Genomic DNA, 20,626 nt, shown 5'->3' with positions numbered 1-20,626 from the left:
GTTTCAAATTAAGATAAATATTGTTAAATGAATTTTTTAAATATCCCTTTGGATTATTATGTACAATTTAATTCGGAGATAAAAAATACCTGCTGATAAAAGGATAAGGTTGTTTTTCTAAAGAGAAACAATTTTAAATTATAAAACAGGATAAATGGAAATAGAAAATAAATAAATAAATAGGGAAAAATTGGAATAGGATAAATTTATTCACCTTCTTTGGTGAAGTTAATTTTCTTCTATGACAAACAGATCCTTTAGATATAAATAAATACATAAAGTTATATAAAGCGTTATATATATTATTCCAAGTATATATCTCATAGTATAGAATTATATATAATATCCTAATATAGACTTTGACGACCTCTCGAGCGAAATTTATCGAATAAATGCGGGTAGTAAACGTATTTACCGCTCAAACATCGATACATCACCGACCAATCCGTTGGAACCTTCTATCCTAATTAATCGCTTGGAAAGCCATTTCCGTCCGGTCTCCGACGCCCGCAAGAAACTCCCAAAATCCATCATAGCAAAACGTACACTGTTCCAAACTACTTGCCACCCTATGATCCCAGCTTTTTGCTTCGTTCTCTAACCACCTGGTAATTCTTGTTACAGGAATGTTCCGAGAATGCGTTGAATTGATTGCGTTTCAAAGAGTTTCGGCTTTGGGAATGGACTCGACCGTGGCGTTACTCCTTCTGACCGGTGAGTAGTCACTTTTTCAAACTTCATCGTTCAATTTATATTTCTTGTACATTACGTTACTGTAAATCATGTAACTGATTTCTTACAATTGCGAGTTATAATTTATAGGAATTTATATCGTGTATGATGTACATTTTTTAAAATATTTATTTTCATATCTGTTATCTTTAGAATATAGATTATTCGGTTTTCTATATCGGTTCGATGTCTCCATTATTTTCAACGATATGAAATGATTTTATTTGCGGAAGTTGGACTAGTATGTTGGAGTAGTATAATAGATATGTAAAAATACAATTTTTCCAGCAATTTTCCAGAATCCCAGAATTTAGTTAAAATTACAGAACAATTCTTTGTTCATATTTTATCCAGTGGAATACAAATTATTTAATTCATCTTGCAACAAAATCTCCAAAAATAATATTTTATATTATAATCCGTATTCATCGTATTAGTTTATCCAACAGAATCAAAATCCTTTGATTCGTCCTTCGCTATGAAATTCCAAAAAACGATATCTTCCGTATATTTAATTCAGCTTCATCGTTACATTAGGTTGTCCGGAAAGTGTTTTTCTTTCGCAAACGTGTTCTTTACAACAGTGCACGTTCATACAAACGTCTGTGAAAAGTCACGGTGTTTATCTCAACAAAACAAAATGGATTGTACGTAATTCGACAAAATAATATAAAACAAAAGACGTTGTGCGTCTACTATTTCCTTATAAAACGAAAGAAACTTTTCGGACAACCTAATACTTCATCGATCGAAATCAAAATTCTCTAATTGACCTTCTGTTGTTATTTCTATACTCAGAGGTAGGATCACAATAGTTATTATTTTATTGAATGGATAAATCTATCACACCGTTCCGAGCTAAAAAAAACCTTTATTGCACGCTCTTACAAAAACTAGGGATAAAAAGAAAGAAGCATCGATTAAATCTATCGATTGTAACTAGAACTATCTTCTAGTTACTATTTATTTCTTATAACTAACGCATCTGCATATGGATGGCGAGCACGAACTCACGTTGTCATTTTCAACACCTTCCGACACAAACTCTTCAAAAATATTATTCTCTATATGATCCATATTCATCGTCATACTTCATTCAACAGAGTGAAAGCTGGTTAATCAAACTCGCAAAACAAAACCTTCGGAAATATATTTTTCTGTACACGTAATGACATGTCTTGTCTAATAATAGAATAAAAATAAATGTTCTGCAACAAAATTTTCCACCTGGGTGATTCCAAAAAAATGTTCACCCCAACGAAGAGTACAGGTGAAATGGTAGAATGGCCGATTGCCAAGGACAATGGAGAATTGGCAGCGTTCTGGCGTGTCCAGTGTCTAGGCTTATTCTCGTTTCTGAACATAGTACGACCTCTGCCTCTCTGCTTTCTTCTCTCTCTCTCTCTTTCTCTCTCTCTCTCTCTCTCTCGCCTCGATAATAGCCACCAGCAGGGGGAAAGAAAAGGGTTTGTGTATCCTAGGGGACGCGTTGCCGTGCTTGAACTGTGTCTAGATTAATGGACAGATAGCGTTCTTATTATATGGGAGCAACGTAAGACAATGACCTACCCAATCTGGCGATCTTTTTCAAAAGTGTATGGAGTAATTTGAATTCCATTTTACGTGGAGTACAAAGAAAACATTATATGAACGAGATTGTTTCTTTTGTACGGTTGACCTATTGGTTTATCGAGAAATTGATAATAGCGTAGATAAGACGAGTGATTGTGATTCGAGTTTCTCTTTCGGTTTAGAAAACGAGAGATTGCATTTTGAAGTGGTATATCGCTTAAGATGCTAAATTTTTAAGCGGGGAAGTCTGTGCACGATGTTATCTAAAAGTATCCGAGGATAAAATATTTACGAAATGTTTACAAAAGTTAATTATTATCCAAGGATAAAATGTTTACGAAATCTTTACAGCTGTTAATTATTATTAAAAAGTAACTAGGTTCAAATTGTTTAATAAGAATGTAATTTAATGTTGTATGACGAAAGCTGTTAAATTCGCATCTTTATAAGGGCGATAAGAAACTTGATTATAGTATTTATATCCTAAACAATTAATTAATATTGTTTAACAATTCTATGTTCGAAATTTTAATAGAATATTGAATTTATATTTTATATTTTATTATTATACATAATTTTCATTATTTAACTTTAATTAGTATAATTAGCATCCTATTATTATTGTACCATTATTTCAATTAATGTTAATATACTGCAATAATGCAAACAATAAAATTAATTTCCGTATTGTATAAATGAATTCATCAACATATATTAGCAGAATTGAAATTTGTAATTGACAAACCTGATAAAACCTGTTTATCATTTGAAATCATTCGTTTCTCGACGTATCGTCTTTATATTGGATGATTCAAATATTCTTATTTAAAACGATAGAAGAATATTACAAGCTGAAAGATCAATATATATTTCCCATATTTCTCTATTAATTGTAAGATTTATCAGAGTAGAATTAGAAAATCTGATGTTTTCTTTCAATCACGTTGAAAACATTTTCATGCGCACATAGCCATGCCGTATAACAACTAGGAATTTTAATGAAAATAAATATCTTGCTAGTCACTCGTTCGACCAGATTATGATAATAATTTAAAAGTCACGAGAGCCGTGGATGTAAATTAAGAACGCACGGTGGCTCATCATTTGCGTATTTTTAATTCCGGTATTGAGTTTTATTTGCTCAACACTGTTGTTTGTTACTCTACATTTTAATTAAGGACAGAGGTGGATGTTTGCGCTAGAAGCACGTGGCTTTCGATAAAGCTTCGTCACACGCACTCTCTGAAAGCATCCGCGGTTTTCATGCATTTGCGTTTTTAATCTCGAATAAAAATAACGCGTTTGATCGGCTCAACTTCGATTACGCGTCGATTGAGATTTATCGTATTAAAGGAAATACGTATTGTTCTTTTCTCGCTTGTTATAGTTTTCCTGTTGTTCTACTATAAATGCACGTTGTATCTTTAAAAAACCTCGTACCGCAAAACGGATAGAGGAGGAATTTCCTGTATCAAGGAATCGTAAAGTGTGGATGATCGCGGACTAGTGTCACCTTATTCAAAATCAAACAAAATCTCTGTAAAGAAGCTTTATCGCGAAAAACAGAAGAAAATTTTCCATCAAAGAATCGAAAGGAGATAAAACGCAAGTATCGAGAATGGTCGTAGACTAGTGATCTTCTTATTCAAATCACTATCCATTCAAACAATCCTATCTTCATCCACGAAACTCTCAATATTCAAATCACAATTCGCCGAACCAAATCAAATCCCTCTAAAGCATCTTTCTCTCTCAAATAGGGAGAGGTAAATCCTCTATCAAGAAATCGAAAAATGTCGTGATCATGATCGTGATCATATCCTAGTCACTTTCTTCCAAATTATCATCCACTCAATTATCTACCTGCATGTATGAAACTCTAAATATTCCAACCATAATCCGCACAGCGAAACATTTTTACAAAATCTTCTTCGAAAGAAAGAAAGAGAGACGAAAACTCTCTATCAAGGAATCGGAGAAGCTCGTGTATGAATAATAACTCTGCTCATTGCAAATCGTCATCCGTTCAAACGTCGCTCTCTCCACGTACAAAGCTCTCGATATTCAAACCAGGAATCCACACAACCGGCTCGAAGCAACCTCCAATAAAGAACCTTCGTCTGCAACAACGTGGACAAGAAAGAGTCCTCTATGAAGGAATCGAAAGGAGATAAAACTAGAGCATAGTTTGGTCGTCTAGTCACCTACGATCGATACTTTGAACGCGGCGAACCATATTCCGAATGTCCGGCATGCGACGGAAGACGAGGGGGCTGGCTTGAGTTTGATTTGGCAAAGATCGTCTCTTCCCGCGTGGCTGGTCTCTCTCTTCTTTCTTCTTCTTTTCCTTTTTTTTTTTTTTTTTTTATTTGAGCCTACGATTCTCTTCCGGCAAGGAGAAGAGGAAGGATCAGTCTGAGTGTGCGAACGTCCATCGTATACAACGGCCGTTTTCTACGTGTGTCGAAAGAGAGAAAGAGAAAGAGAGAGAAAGGTGGGAGCGAACGAAAGAGAAGAGATCGATGCAACGACCGAAGAGAGGAACCCGTAGGTTGGAAATAGAACAGGGGAAAGAGAGCAGGAGACAACGAGCTCGAGTAGGAGGATAGGCGAGAAGGGGTTGCAGAAGGGGTTGGTGGGGTGTGGAAAAAAGAGAAAGAAGTACGTTTGGTTTGGCAGCGGGCGGTGGGCGTCGAACTCGGGACATCGCGCGCGGATGACGAGTAATCGATCACGAGCACTGTGCCAACACTCCGGCCCGAACAGCTCAGTGATTCTCATTTTATGGTTTATCGATGCCGGCACGATGCAAGATTCGACGAATCTTGGAATGATGATTTGAGCGTCCAGGGTATATTCTACTTTGGAATGTGTTTTCTCAAGACTTCGTTGGCTCTTTTGCCAAAGGAATTGCGAAGCAATGAGAAGACACTTTAAAGTTTAGAAGCATAAAAATCTATCGACTTCTTGTTACTCTAGATGGTTAAAAGGATTAGAAAAAGTAACGATTTTGAGCTCGTTGTAACAAGCGTGGAATATAGTCTTGTAATTTATATATGTACATTGCATATGTATATTCGCTTCAAACTCGACACTTTATCGATGATATGATATTTATAACGGTTTATCGATGCCGAGAGGTCGCAGGATTCGACGAATCTTGGAATGATGGTTTGTGTGTTCAGGGTATTTCAGAATGTGCCTTTTAAGATTTCTTTATATGAAGCAGCACTTGTATAAAGGAATTACAAAAGTGTGGAAAGGCACTTGAAGTTTGCCTATCGATGTTTTATACTGTAGGAGATCGAAAAGATTGGGGAAGGTAATGATTTCGAGTTAATTCACTAGAATTTGCTTTTACACAATTAAAATTTAAACTTGTTACAACGGCTGAAATCTAACCCTGTAGTTTCTACATATACTTTTAGATTAGTTTCAAATTTGACATTTTGCGGCTTATCTTCATCTCGGAATTATAACTTGAGCTTTGATGGTATTCTACTTTAGACTGTGGTTTTTGAGACTTCTTTGGCATCATGCCCGCTTCTGCATGTTACACGACTGGACAACTGTAAAATTAAAATTTTTCCTTCTCTGAATTACAGTAATATCTTAGAATATCTAACGCTGCAAAACATTATAACGAAAAACAGCTTGGTAAAACCCGTTCTTCAAACAGCACCATAAAAAGGACACGCATACTCGTCTCGGGGATTTTAGGATCTTGGGATCACGTGTCACACTATGGCAATAATTCAAGCAACATACGCGAGAGACTCGCGTTGAGAAGAGACGCTCTAGACAGGCCTATTGATTTCTGATCGAGGCAATCGTCGATGCCAACAAGCGTATCAGACCAGGTTTTTTCGCTCGTTCGTACAAAGTTTCGACGCAGCAACAGGGGTGGGATGGAAATTATCCATTAGAGGACAGCGAAGATAGGCCGCGTTGAAATATCGACGAGTAAACGACAGAAAACGGCAGGGTGATACGACGACGATGACGACGACGATTTCAACCGGCCCTCGACATTGGTAAGAATCGAAGCCAAACGAATATTCTTCAAATATTTAAGAAAAACGATCGCAAAGAGCATTGCTTTTATCGGTTAATTTTGGATGAACGGAAGTCAGCGAATCAGCCGAATCTGAAAATGCTGACGATTCGCTTGTTCGCTAATTATTACGGTGCACAAGTCGGTGTACGCCGTGGAGATTTTGCTTCTGCTTATTCCTCTTAATCTGCCTGATGGTAACGAAGAACTCCGCAAAGTGGGATTTGTTGAGTAATTAATGGTAATAGGGTGGCTTCGTTCAGATGAGAATGAAGTGTTTGGATGGATTTTTCCTAACTTTTCTGTGCGTTCAGTAGCATTGAAAAATATTTACTTTATTTAAAAATTATAATATTTCAGATAACATTCAATTACGATTACCAAATGTTGTACTGTTTGTTCGAGATTTGATTAGGTGTTGAGTGGTTTGTTATAATATTATAGAGCGTGAATTGTGGTAAAAAATTAGGCTGAAATGTGTGATAGTGGAATTAAATCGAATTTGAAGTCGTTGGTAGTGTTTCAATTTGAATGAAAAATTATATAAATAAATATAAAATATAAATTTCGAAAATAAAAAGTTAGACGTCTTAAAGGAGGATAGTATTACTGTAACGATAGGTCGAGAAAGTAGTATTATACACGTAGAAAATTGAAACAAGAATTAAAGCCTAGGATTGAAGATAAGTGTGTCTGACCAAAGCCAGCCCTCTTCTCCTTCCGCTGTTTGTTCTGCCGGTATGGTTTAATCCAATTCCAACAGAAACTTGGCCCGCCTTGCATCAATTTTCGAAGTATCATCGTAATATTTCTACAAAGATATTGCTAAAACTAATCAAGAACTTCAAATGAAAATCAAATTTAACTAGGTAATTACTTAATTTACATTATACTTGTGATGTTATACTTAATTACACATGAGTAGAAAATTAAAAAATCAGAAATAATATACCATAATCAGTTTGTAAAGTAAGAAGTTTTCTAATTAACGCCTTCCATTTCGACGTAACATGTCATAATAAATAATATCTATGTATAGTTTGTCGCGACGTTATTCATAAAAATTAGAACTTTTTTAATTATCTTTACTTTGTGTATATTATTAGCAAAATAAGAGGATGAAAAGTTGGATGTCCAGGAAGTATTTTCTCGCAACGTTAACTATAGAAATCCAACATTTTTGGATTATTTATAATGTAAATACTTCAGTAGAAAAATAAGAGAACAAACGAATTAAACAAGTCCGAACATGCAACAAATATTTTAATTAGAATTCTCCCTGCTAAAGGTGCTTGTTTCTTAATTAACAACGGTTTCATCTTCGTAAGAATTAGGATTTCGATAAGCTCGAATTAATGTTTGGAGGTCTGCTTCAGCGGAATCTACATCGAATAACTTGCCCGCATTAACAACTTTGTAACGAGCTGAATGAAGTATTAATTAATTTCTCGCAGTTAATTAACGAACAATTAAGCTAAAGTACTAGAATTGATGCGAAGCACCAATAATTATAACACTTGCCGTTGCGAAACCAAACGAATAAAAAACTGTGCTTCATTCTACTTCAAGCACGTAATTTTCATTCACAATGCTTTTTCCCTGCTTTCATTCAAATTAACGTTACGAGTTAAAAATGATGGAGGTATTAAAAATTCAATTTCGCGGCGGTTTTAATCAAAAGTTTGATCGAATTTATAAAGTAAATAATTGATTATAACAAAGATTATCATTGCCAATAAACGTCATACAGTTATGTGTGCATGTAAAAAGGTGCAAATTTAATTCCACAGAATATTTTCATGGAATATAAGTAATTTTGAAAGTTAATATTAATAAACGTATAATACCCTTCTGTAGATCATTTTTAAACTCTATTATATTATCGATAAAAGTTCTGAAAGTTTTAATCTGTTTGAGTTGGGTTTGTGAGAAAGTAAGGAAATATGTGGGAAAGTTTTGTTCACGTGAATTTTTAAATCAAGCGTCAGAGGATGACGCTTATGGCGAAGATAACTTGCGTCTGACCATACGCAGACCTTCTCTCCTTACAGTGTTCGTTCTGGTAATTAATTGTTTCCTTATAATAAAAGCTCTAGCTTCTCCCATATACAGTTTCTCGCGATCGTATTCGAATACTTATGGAAATTTTTCACGAATGTATTACATGTGTTATATGGAACATCTTAAACTTTCGTTAACAGTAACGCAACTCAATTATCGTAGTTTTATCGGTTGTAAATTTGAAAGAAATCTGTGGCGAAACTCGACTACCATAATTATATTTTAAAAACTTGAAAATGTATATAGATACTGTAAAGATATTTGGTGCAAGTATACAATTTGCAGACAATACGAAAGTATTTAAATAGTCAACTATCGTTTATATTAATAAATCTAAATATTCAGAGACCATTTTTAATACTTAGTATATATTTTATATGACTATTCATACTGTATATTAATTTTCTATTAAATATACATTTGCAATAGACATATCGTAACTCCTACGTATATCTTTAGATTAGTTTCAAATTTAACTAATCAAATCACCACAGTCGTGTCCCATTACAACGCTAATGAAATTTCAAAATGTTCTACATAGTAAGCACGATATACACAATGTAAATTCTTGACGATTGATATGTACCATCAGTGTATATTGAATTTTCCTTTGAACGATAATTTCTTAATACTCACTGAAAGAGCATTAATTCGAGTTCCATAATGTATTGCTGGAAATACGAATATTTTATTAATATATTGTATCATAAAAAATATGCAGCTTCAAAAAATAACAGATGCCTATTCACATGCTACTTTAATACTACTTAACACCAGAATCTCTAAATCTTTTTTTTGTTCTGGCTTTCATCTGTATAGTATATATATATTTGTATTTTTAGTTTTAGGATTCCTGATATTCAATAATTATTCAAATTTTTCTTCAAATATTGCACGTACAAAATTTCGTAGTAATACATTTTTGACCAATAGTATACGAGTGTCTTACGCTATAGCAGAAATGGCTGGTTCAGCCATTCATTTGTCTTATTAATTTCTAAAATCAAACAATAAATGTCCTAGCACGCTATACCTCCACGAAGAGTATTAACAAACCAAACAACTCCGTCATCAGCCAGCTTTTTACAATACAAACACCGAAAACACACAAATCCAAATCCATCATTCGCTAATTAGAAAATTAAATACCCCGAAAAAAAACCTAAAAAAAGCATTCCGTTAGCGAATCGAGCCGAAGAAGAAACAGGAAACTCGTTCGCATGCTTATCTTCCATTAAATTCCACCCCTAGCGAAGACCAAACTCATCTACATCTAGCATCCGTTCGTTCGCGTAAAACAAACACAGCTAGAATTACCATAGGTAGGAGATTCCCCGCCGGCGAAATGTTAACAACGATCGCTTTCCAAACAGGTCGAAAATTCATCATCTCGTCAACGTTGAAGCACAGCCGAAAGCCACGTGCAACGTGTATCCGAGGATCCGTGCCCGCGCGATGCTTCCGCGAAAAATACAGACAGCGAAGAGGCATCATCCCCCTGTGGTCCCTGTCCCCCTGGCCATCCCCGTATCGATTTCTGCCCGATGGAGTATCGCGATACTCGCTCTTTGCCGCGTCTACCCCTTCGCCAACCCATCCAACAACCCCCGCTGCCTGCCTGCCATCGTTGGTCCACCCTCGATCGCCATTCTTTGTGACTCTGGCGAGCAACCCACCACCTCCCGAAGCTTTTTTTTTTCTTCTTTCTCTGCTACCCATCGTGTCCTTCGTCCTCCGACCATTTCCCTTGCACGCGTGTTCCTGCATCACCGTGAACGGACATTAAGCGAAGGTACGTGTCCGCTGGAAAATGGACGACTTTACGGTGGCTACCGTTATTCCGGTAGCTCGCATCTTTCGCACGAAAACGTCACTGTTAGGGGGATGATGAAGGGGGTGTTTGAACGTGCATGGAGTTTTGAAATGGTGCGATGTAGTGGCTGACGAAAGGTGTTCGAACGTTTATCGTTAGACCGAGGATTTCTATGCGAGTTGGTATTTTTTGAGAGTTTAATTAAGAAACCGTAGAACCTCGGGAAAAGATCGTTTTATCTAACGGGCACCATGGGGACCATAATGTTTGAAAGAATAATTTATTCATTTCAACAGTCATGAAAACACGTAAAATTAACTTTGTAAAAACGTGTGATTTAACAATTCAAATTTTGATTCACTTCGGCATCTGTAGATTCTAATGCATTTGCAAAGCAAATTGAAAACAATCGCGGCATATCGCTTTGCTTGTAAAAATTAAAATGTTGAGAAAGGTGAAAAATATGAATCATTTTCTCTTCGCGTTACAAGTTGCTGTTTCCATCGATCTTCCCTTCTCCTCGTTTATGTTTCATGAAAGAATACGTTTTTAATGAGGCACGATAGCCGGACAACGGTAAAACCGTCTTTTTTCAACCCTTCATCTTCTTTTATCTTACCATTTCTTTTAATCAGCGTTCCATTATCGCATTTTATTCGAATCACAGTGAAAATCTTCGATTTATCGTCGCTATATATTTCGACGACTAAAATAGAAAAGAAAAGAAAGGAAAAGAAAAATGGAGCAGTTTTGATTTCGGATTTGCTATAAATTATTTAGATCGGCGTTGTTGGGATCTTTCTCTGATTGTTTTACTCGCTCAGTGATAACGAAATAATAATTATTTATTGCGAAAATATTAAATATTAAGCTAGCTATTACAGTCGCTCAAAAATCTTGTCTTATTTCTCAGTCAAAATCTTTATACGAAGCATAAATATCATATTCTTTGTTAAACGAAATATTTTCTCTAGTTATCTATGATTTTTTATCGTGAAAATTACTTTTTAATATTCTTCGTTTAGATAATTCTGCCAATGTAGCAAATATTATCGTAAATAACGATATTTTGACGTTTATAACATCACCCAATGATAATAAATTTTGCAGTGATCTAACGAAGTAATTTTTAATACAGTTTGTCAAATAATATTGCAGAATCTATTTCAATATTTTTGTATATCTTTTTACTATTTTATCTTCTCGGCCTGTCTTCTTTATCCCTCTAATTTCCCATATTTTACGACGATTTTCTTTAAACGATAATTGAGAAGGGATATCAGAGATGTCCATTAATTTCAAAGCGTGGTTGAAATTTCGAATCTGTATGGTCGTAATATTACCGTTGGTATAAATACGTATCCGTTTCTAGAGCGATACTTGATTAATCATTGGACTAAATACGTCAAAATTAAATTAGGGTTTTTTTTTTAAACTGTCGAGTTTAATGTAATTTGGTGTTGCACGTTACAGAGGCAATTAACTGTCATATAATGAACTGAATAATTTTCATCATTTTGCGCGAGTATCGAAATCGTTGAAAATAACATCGAATCGTTTGAAGATATACCAAAATACCTAAATAAGCATATTTCGAACTTTCTGACATAATTTTATTTTACTTCAAAAGAATTTGTTTCACAAAATCATATACGATATCGTCAAATTGAACATTCGTATAACAATTTCATTTTTTCAAATTCACTGTTACCTAATTCTCTCACATTTGTATAATTTACCTTCTGAGAAACATTCTGACAGATTTCTTCTTATAAAACAATGATGTACGATCCGTACAATATTTTAGAATTAAAGTTCCTATAAATAAACAAACGATATGTAGTCGAATAATTTTCTTCGCGAACATACGATTTCTCCTTACGCTTAAACTTCTCATAAATAAAGAAATATGCGCAAATAATTTACCTTACTAATTTTATACGGATTGTCTTTTTAAAAAAAACACACACAGGTGTGCAATCTACACAATGTTTTACGTTTAAGCTTCTCATAAGTACAGACACACGTGCAAATAATTTTCCTCGTAAATTTTACACCGATCCTTTCTATGAAACGCAGATGTGCAATCTATATATTGTTTTACATTGAAATTTGTCCTAAGTACAGCCACATGCGAGAATGATTCTCCTCTCAAATCTTAGACGAATTCTTCTTGCAAAACAAATTAAATCGTCAATCTTGAACGTGGAGAAACTCTATCGCCAAGCCGAAGAAATTTCAACCCCAATAGGTTTCCACATCCACTCGCGCTACACCGCATAATTACCGGGGAACTCGAAGAGCCCATCAATGGGCCGCGAAATTCGTGCCATTCCACCTGCAACTCACTCGATTCCGCGCGAGGAGCAATTTCCTGACGCGACACTACTCTTTCTCAGCTTCGCTTCGCTGCGAAAGCAGCTGAAAGCATGCGCCTGTCGCTCGAGCTTCATTCGCTGACAATGCTTACGTTGCCATAACTCAATTCCGTGCCCGTTCCCAACTGATGAAACGTGACCGTATTCTGAAATCGAACGCGTAATCCTATGATCATTTTCGCTCCTCCAGCACACGCCGATCAAACTATTCTATTTATCAATAGAATGATAGATGATTCAATAGATGATCAATAGATGATTTATCAATAGAAGGTGGTCCTTAATACGATAATTGATCATAAGACTCTAAACAGTTGACACGGAACATGGTCGCATCCCGAATGAAAAACCGATGCGAAGTTGAAGAGGTTGTTGAAAATTGAGATGGTCGGTTGGATAACTTGTCCGTGTTAATTTTTTGGTCTCACGATGCGATGTAACGCAGCGAAGTATGTAAGCTAATAATTGTATTAATTTTATAATTCTGTAAATCGTCACAAGTCTGGCGTATAGAATTTGATAAGCGATCTTCAACACCATGGCTCACCATGGAACTCGAAGTAGCTGATTCTCGGCGTGGATATATTAGGTTGTCCGAAAAGTTTCTTTCGTTTTAGAAGGAAATAATAGACGCATAATGTTTTTTGTTTTATATTAGTTTATTGAATTATGCGCGAGCATAGTAATAGAAATATAACGAAGTGGATCATATCTAATTCAGTAAAATAATACAAAACAGAAATTGTTGTTCATCTGTTATCATCTTGTGAAAGGAAAGAAACTTTTCGGACAACCTAATAGAAAGTGTCAGATCTTGAATGAAGGGTCGAAGTGAATGATAAGGGTTGTTGCAGCTTGACATGGTTATTGGTTTTCTTGTCTCTGGTTATATTCTGATGAAACAGTATAATACAGCAAGGTATGTGGGTAATTGTAGTTTAATAATTACAGCTGATAATTGTAATAAATTTATGGTTCTGTAAATCGTCTGTCATGCACGATAAACCATCGATGTAGGTCTGTGAGTTTGATAAGTGACCCTTGATACGATGGCTCACCATGAAACTCGAAGTAACTGATTCTCGGGGTGGATATAGAAAGTGTCACATCTTGAATGAAGGGTCGAAGTGAATGATAGGGGTTGTTGAAACTCGAGATGGTAGTTGGTTCATTTGTCTGCGCTAGGAGTTTTATGAGGCAATATAATGTAATGAGGTATCGAAGTGACTGTAACGGTTCAATGGAATTTGGTAATTGTAGCTAATAATTGTAATAATTTTATAATTCTGTAAATCGTCTGTCATGTACGATCAACTATCGATACAGGCTTGAGATATAGAATTTGATAAGTGAGCATTAATACGATGGTTCATCATAGAACTTGAAATATGTAGCTGACCTTTGACGTGTATTTAAACAATATAGATTCATTGTGATAGTAATTTCAGAAGGCAGTAGAATATAGCGAGTCACGTGAGTAGCTATGATAGTTCAAGGTAGTTGAATAATTGTATGGTGATAATTTTATAATTCTATAAGTTATTTGTCATTCGTGCTCAATTATCGGTGACGAATGAAAGGCTTGCGATGTAGAATTTGGCAGCAATTTTTTGACATTGTCAAAATGTCTTAGAATGCGATTCTGTATTTGCTTGTCTACAATTTTACGTAGTAGGTTGTCCGAAAAGTTTCTTTCGTTTTATGAAGAAATAATAGACAATGTTTTTTGTTTTATATTATTTTGTCGAATTATGTACGATCCATTTTGTTCTGTTGAGATAAACACCGTGACATTTCACAGACTTCGTTTCACGTTTGTATGAAGGTTCACCGTTGTAAATAACACGTTTACGAAAGAAAGACACTTTTCGGACAATCTAATATTTAATTTAATTAGCGTTTCTAACAAAACAAATGTACAGATATATACGCCGTTCTCGGTGTCATCGATTGACGCATAAATCAATAGATGGAGAGTTATATCCAATTAGTAAGAATTATCGCGTAATTTTACTTGAAAAAAGACAAATTTCTGCCATCCAGTTCGAGGATCATGTTTGAAATTTTCAGAGAATTCTTTTTAAAACTTTTAACGAACCTTACCAGGATTTTAACCAACTTTTTCAAGAGCCTGAATTTTTAATTCTAAGTTGCTCGTGTCGAATCTTTTTAAGCAGTTACTGCTCCACACAGTAAATTACTATCTAATTTATTGCTTTTAATATAAATTTTCATCAAAAATATTTAACGGAAAATTTCCAAAGTAAATAATCACCGTTCATCGATCACGAATTTTATTTAGCTGGTTAAATCCATCAGATTAATTAACAAACATATACTTCGAATATTAATTCGATGCAGGCATCCCCTTCGTCCACAAATCGATTTTATATTTTTAACATTCGATCGTTTCAGAACACCGCGAAAACTAATTTCACGCGTTGCGCGGTACCACGGGGAATCCGATTTTGATCTCCCGTTATTATGTGTTTTTCGTTTCTTCCCTGCAGCTCACCCTTCGCCACTCTAGTCAACCCTCGCTTCACCCCTATTTTCCGGATTAAATCGTGTCCGTGGCGTGCACATCAAAGCGGTGGAAAAACGATAGATCGAATTTGCCGGATTTCCATCTCGTTCAACGACTGACGAATTTTCACGGGTTACACCGTGAAAAAGGTACATTCGTATCATGTGTTCTGCCTTTTTCTACTTTGCTTTTATGGATCACGGTGTATTTTTGATCTCAAGTTAGAAATCATAAAAAATGCTCTAAATAATAATATTAACATCGAAGGCCATTCGCAGAGTATCGAGTATCAAAATAAAACTATAGAATATCATCGCATTATATTTAAATTAGATTTCGTAACATCGGTGTATTTGATTTGTACTATATATCAAACATAATAAAATATGAGTCTGTTTTACAATAGCTAACAGCTATCATTTCTCATCTAGCCAGAAAATCGATGAAAAGTAACTATTACTTAGACGATGAGAAATTGTATTATAAATTGAAATAAACTTCGATTTCATATTTCCTTGTTACCTCATTGTAGGCAAATGTCCGCGGGAATTTAAAATAGCCAAATGTACACTCGTTAAATTTACAAAATCATTTCCCCGCAAGGATAGCCTCATTCGCAACAATTTTATCTCAATCCGTTATTTTTATACAAAATAGATCGCCATTAGTTTTATTCGTTCAATTTCAGTACATACAGCAGACTGTTCTGCTCAATTCTGACAATCGCGAATCCGTTTACCGTAGAATTCCAATTTGACCCACATAATATTTCGATTGCCACTGTCGCGAACGAATAAAGCACCGCGAATATGAAACGCGAAGCCCGAAGAGAAAGCGATCGCGAACTATCGACGGCAGGCTACGTTTGATCGACGATATTGTTAATGAAATTTGCGATACCTGGCAGCGATGCGTTCCGCTTTGCGGTCCAGAGTAAATATTAAGCGCGCATTTTAGCGCCTCTGGCAACGCGTGCTCTGCGGTCACGTAAACGTCCGGCTGGGGCCGTAATATCGCGGATAAAATCGATTTCGACAAAATCGACAGCTTGCCCCGTAACAAACGTTCCTATATTTTGATTCATTTCGTTCTTTTTTTACACTATTTGCTTTTATTTTTTAGTCTCTTACGTTGATTTTTTTTTTTGTTTTTGTTTTAGTCATTGTTTTTATTTTTATTATCTGTATCGTTCACGAAAATAGATTTCAATGATTTTAGGTTGTAAAAATTTATGTGATTTTTCCGAGCAAAGGTTTTAAATGTACGTACACATCGTCTTTAATTTCAAGGTATGTAACATTTTTCGACTGACTTGAAAATGTAATTGACAGAGGATTTTTATTGATTTGAGATATCTAATTGAGAGTCTTATAGCATTAATAATTGTTGCGAATTATCGAATAAAGAATTATCGATATCGCGTACCTCGAATGAATTAACGCTCAAGGTGAAGGAGGTTTAATAGATCGAGTGTTGGATTAATCTAGAACTTTATTTGCACTTGTTGTATAAAAGTAACGTGTGATGTTATGAACACGGCGGTGGTAAAATCTTATTGGGAGTGAAGTATTTCATCCATATGATGATGAACTGTCCTCCTACATTGCTGATTCTTCCCATCAGCCGTTGGGTTTCGTCTGTCCATTGTGCTCTTCCGCCTGGTCCTTTCCCGGGGTTTTTTACCTGACCTCGGAGTCATTAGGTTTACAACTCGGTGAGGATATGTATTTCCCAAAGAAGGGAAAACTCCGAACAATGATTTTGATGGAATAAAATTCTCCGGGTAAATTGTCCCAATTTTTGAAATATAGTTTAGTGAAAAATTTTGAAATTTAATCAGTAGCTTTGGAGCAGGGGCACGTATATTAAATCTTCTATTTTTTGTAATTGATCGTAATAGAATGATTTTGAATCGATCGTCGCGTGCTAAACTATTTCGCTGTTTAACATCTTAATAGGAAGTTTGAAGGTACAGCAGGTAACGGTTTAATAGGCTTATGGGATAGCTTTCAAGAGAAATGAGATGATATTCAAAGCACGCTCTATCCTACGTCTTGACACGTTGACATTGTGAAACGTAGCAGGGAAAGTTATTAAAAGATCGTAAAAGATGCAACACGAAAAATGGAACGACCGCACGTGCCTGTAACACACGTGATGGAATAAGAATTTTAATCACATTTCACAAAAGCTCTTGTCTCTTCTGCTAATATAATCTTAAGACGTGACGTGATGCTTGCGCAGCTCGAATAAATAACTCTGATATAAAATTGATACGGGCTCACTTAAAGATATACTTAAAGATATACTTAATTAAATTATAATGACTTCACTGTTTATACTTTTATTATTACAATAATTACAATTTTTAAATCCCAGAATTTAAAAACTACAAATTTTCGTCGATCTTTCTATATTCTCTTCTTGCTCACTTACATCTAATACACACAAAATTCTCAAAAAATGTGTAATTATCTTATTTACATAAAGATACAGCATTCTGCAATAGTGTTGTGTTACGTATTTACAGAATTATTTTATTTTCTTCCCACTGGTCTTCCAATAAAACATTCTTAACTTCAAATCAACCTAATTCTTCCAAAGAATATTAAATATTAAAACCATATTTTTAGTCATTTGTACGAAACATCAACGTTACATTACAATCTACTAAATTTCAGGAATTCTCCACAGTCTTTAATAATCGAAAATCGCACAAATCACCGTATTCTTCCCAAAAATTAATTTGAATCATTTTGTATACTGACTGAAAAAAAAAAATCAAATGTTACATCTGCAATTTCCGCGAGAAAGCTGAATCCTATACCAGTCGGAATACTCGCTGGTTGTGTATACGTTCCGAATCAGATTTTCATCTGGTATCCGTGACGCGTCGTTCCGCGCGTCTAATCCATCACCGCGTGGCAGCGGCGTTAGGCATCGCGACGCCGTGTCGACGCGTACACGTTCGCTATTGCGTGTTGAAGTTCGTCTCGGCTGTCAGCTTGACACAACAAATCGGGTTTGCCAGCCTGTTCCGCCCAACAACGTTGTAATCGGAGCGATATTAGGGGGAGCGGAAATTGGCGGACTCTCGTGGCTGCCGTCGCGTTTTACAGCGATCTTGTCGACCTGTTTATTAAAATAGAACCGTTTTCAGGGATAGGAACTTAGGATCATAGGAACCATCATGGAACTTGTCTCCCAGTGACACCATATACCCGGTGTTTGATGATACTTTAAACGTAACTGCAGAAAATTTATTTGAGAATTGTACCCTGTACGATAAGTCACATTTCTCGTCGTTTGTAATAGAGAAATTCGAAGTTTGAAAGAATTTTGTATTCTCAATATATCTTCATTATTTTACTATGAAATATTAGAACATTAAACAACTTGCAAACTCAGGCACGAAATATTTGCCATAGAAAAAAATCAACACCTTTAAGAAAACATAGGATTAATATTCAAAAATTCACTGAAATGTACAGAAAGATAAACTTCCGCGTTTCTCGTTACTTGTATTTGAAATTTGCGTACGCGTAGGAAACTTAAACCGTGAAACTGCAAGAAAAGCAAGAAAGAAACGTTATTATATGAAGTTTGCCAAGGAACGCTTTGTTACAGAGTTATGAACGAATATTGTACGTAGGAAATAGGTAACGACGTATTTTCCATTACAGCACACAAAAGTTAACTGTATTATTGTGTCAGCGTGATTACATGTTCTTTATCGCGTGGTAACAATTCTGTGCCCAGTTCAGAATAATTATGATAATAATACAATAAAAAGCAATTACCTATTTAGTATTTTTAATCCCACGTTTCGAAATCTCCTTGTGCTCCGATTCAGTCCTTCACAATTCCAAGTCCTTCACAATTTCGTTGAGTTTCGAGAACTGTGTTTTTTCATTCGTTACATTAGTTCTTCGTGCCAAGCACGCTGAAAGCTGTATAGGACGTGGTGGAACAGCTTTTTAGCCACCGAGATCACCGAGCGTTACATACCTTGATTTTTAGTTACGGGAAACTGTAAAAGAAAAGGTTTATTCTATAGAGACGAGTTCACATAAAAAACTAGCGTAACGAATGAAACACGTAGTCGTTGAAACTCAACAAAATTCCGGGCAACTGCGAAATGCTATTAATTCCATTGTTCATCCATGTTAAATTTGTATCCAACCACAGGGACAGTATAATTAAAAATACTACTTAATTGTTTTTTATTGTATTATTATTGCAGCTATTAACGGCACAGAGTTGTCATCACATGATAAAAAGCACGGAACTACGCTAACACGATAATGCAATTCATTTTTGTGTGCAATAATGGAAAATACGTCGTTGCTTATTTGATACGTGCGATATTTAGTTTACAGCTCTGTAACAAAGCGTTTCTTGACAAACTATATTTTTTCCCTTTTTTGCCTACAGATTCAGCCGTTGCAGTTTAGCGGTTTAGGTTTGAAACGTCTCACAAAACAAATTGTCCTATCGATTGAATTTCTAATTTAGAATCTAAAAATAATTCAGAGAGCAGCTGCAACCGCAACTAACTACAACAACGTTTATCGCAATTCTACAAATCGACGAAATCCAAAAGACGCGAACTTAAACTAACTTGAGCTAGCTAACTTAAAAGCTAGAACTGCCAAGAAATCGAACGAAATTTCTAATACGGCGAAACTACGACATACAAACATACAAAGTACCAACCATGTGGAAGCAAAAGAGACAATGTTTCAAGAAACACGAACCACAACTTTCTCAAATTCCCCTAAACATAGACAATTAACAATTAAAAATTCAGCAAAGTGTACGTCGACAGCCCAATCGACTGAAGCTGCAATCTGAAATCTAAAAATACCTGAAAACCGTGCAACTTTTCTCGAACCTCGTCGACCACCCTTCTGCGACCCTTAAAATCGGGGGAAAAATTCCTGGAATAGTTGGCCCTCTGTGAAAAGAATCGGAAAAAAATTGTTCATTTTTAATATCGCGAAACCCATCCCAGCGGCGAAAGAGAATTTCGCGAAATCCTATTTCACGGTCCGCGGAATTCCCAATCCCACTCGTCTCCATGACGCGTCCGATCGCCGCGCCAAATTCAATTATTCCCAGCGCCGCCGGGTTATCTACATAATAACGGAGAGGATTCGATTAAATCGGTAAATCGTGTGCCGCTGGTATTCGTGCCCGTTGGTAATCGCGTCTTTCGCGGAAGGCGTGCACGATATCGCGATACAGAAGGCTACCTCGACGAAAAGATTTAGTGTCGGTGGCACGTTGTATTTCCGCCAGTGAATCATCCACCGTGCGACGCTTTTACGCGTTCATCGGACAGCGAACCGCGACTCATCATCTCTATCTGACTGGTCGCATCTAATCGCCGTGCTTGAAATGTACGAAGCCGCAAATTGACCTCGGTCAAAGCTGAATGAACGTCGATGGTGATTGTTGATAATAATTATGAGAAAGGTTTGTGTGAA

The 20,626-nt window shown here is 35.7% G+C and overlaps 1 protein-coding gene across 5 annotated transcripts in view; it reads left to right on the top strand.

Annotated features, from left to right (window-relative positions):
* Positions 1–20,626, top strand: part of LOC117239588 (Down syndrome cell adhesion molecule-like protein Dscam2) — a 159,509-nt gene that overhangs the window by 13,265 nt on the left and 125,618 nt on the right. For all 5 annotated transcript variants that reach the window (XM_033505297.1, XM_033505295.1, XM_033505294.1 and 2 more), the window contains exon 2: positions 625–714. In XM_033505297.1, the coding sequence (XP_033361188.1) occupies positions 625–714 (90 nt within the window). The remainder of the gene's footprint in view (positions 1–624; positions 715–20,626) is intronic.

Source organism: Bombus vosnesenskii, unplaced genomic scaffold (assembly GCF_011952255.1).
Source record: "Bombus vosnesenskii isolate JDL3184/JDL3185 unplaced genomic scaffold, Bvos_JDL3184-5_v1.1 scf7180000014105, whole genome shotgun sequence".
NCBI lineage: Eukaryota > Metazoa > Arthropoda > Insecta > Hymenoptera > Apidae > Bombus > Bombus vosnesenskii.
The sequence above is the reverse complement of the archived record's forward strand: the minus strand, read 5'-3'. Positions and strand labels throughout refer to the sequence as shown.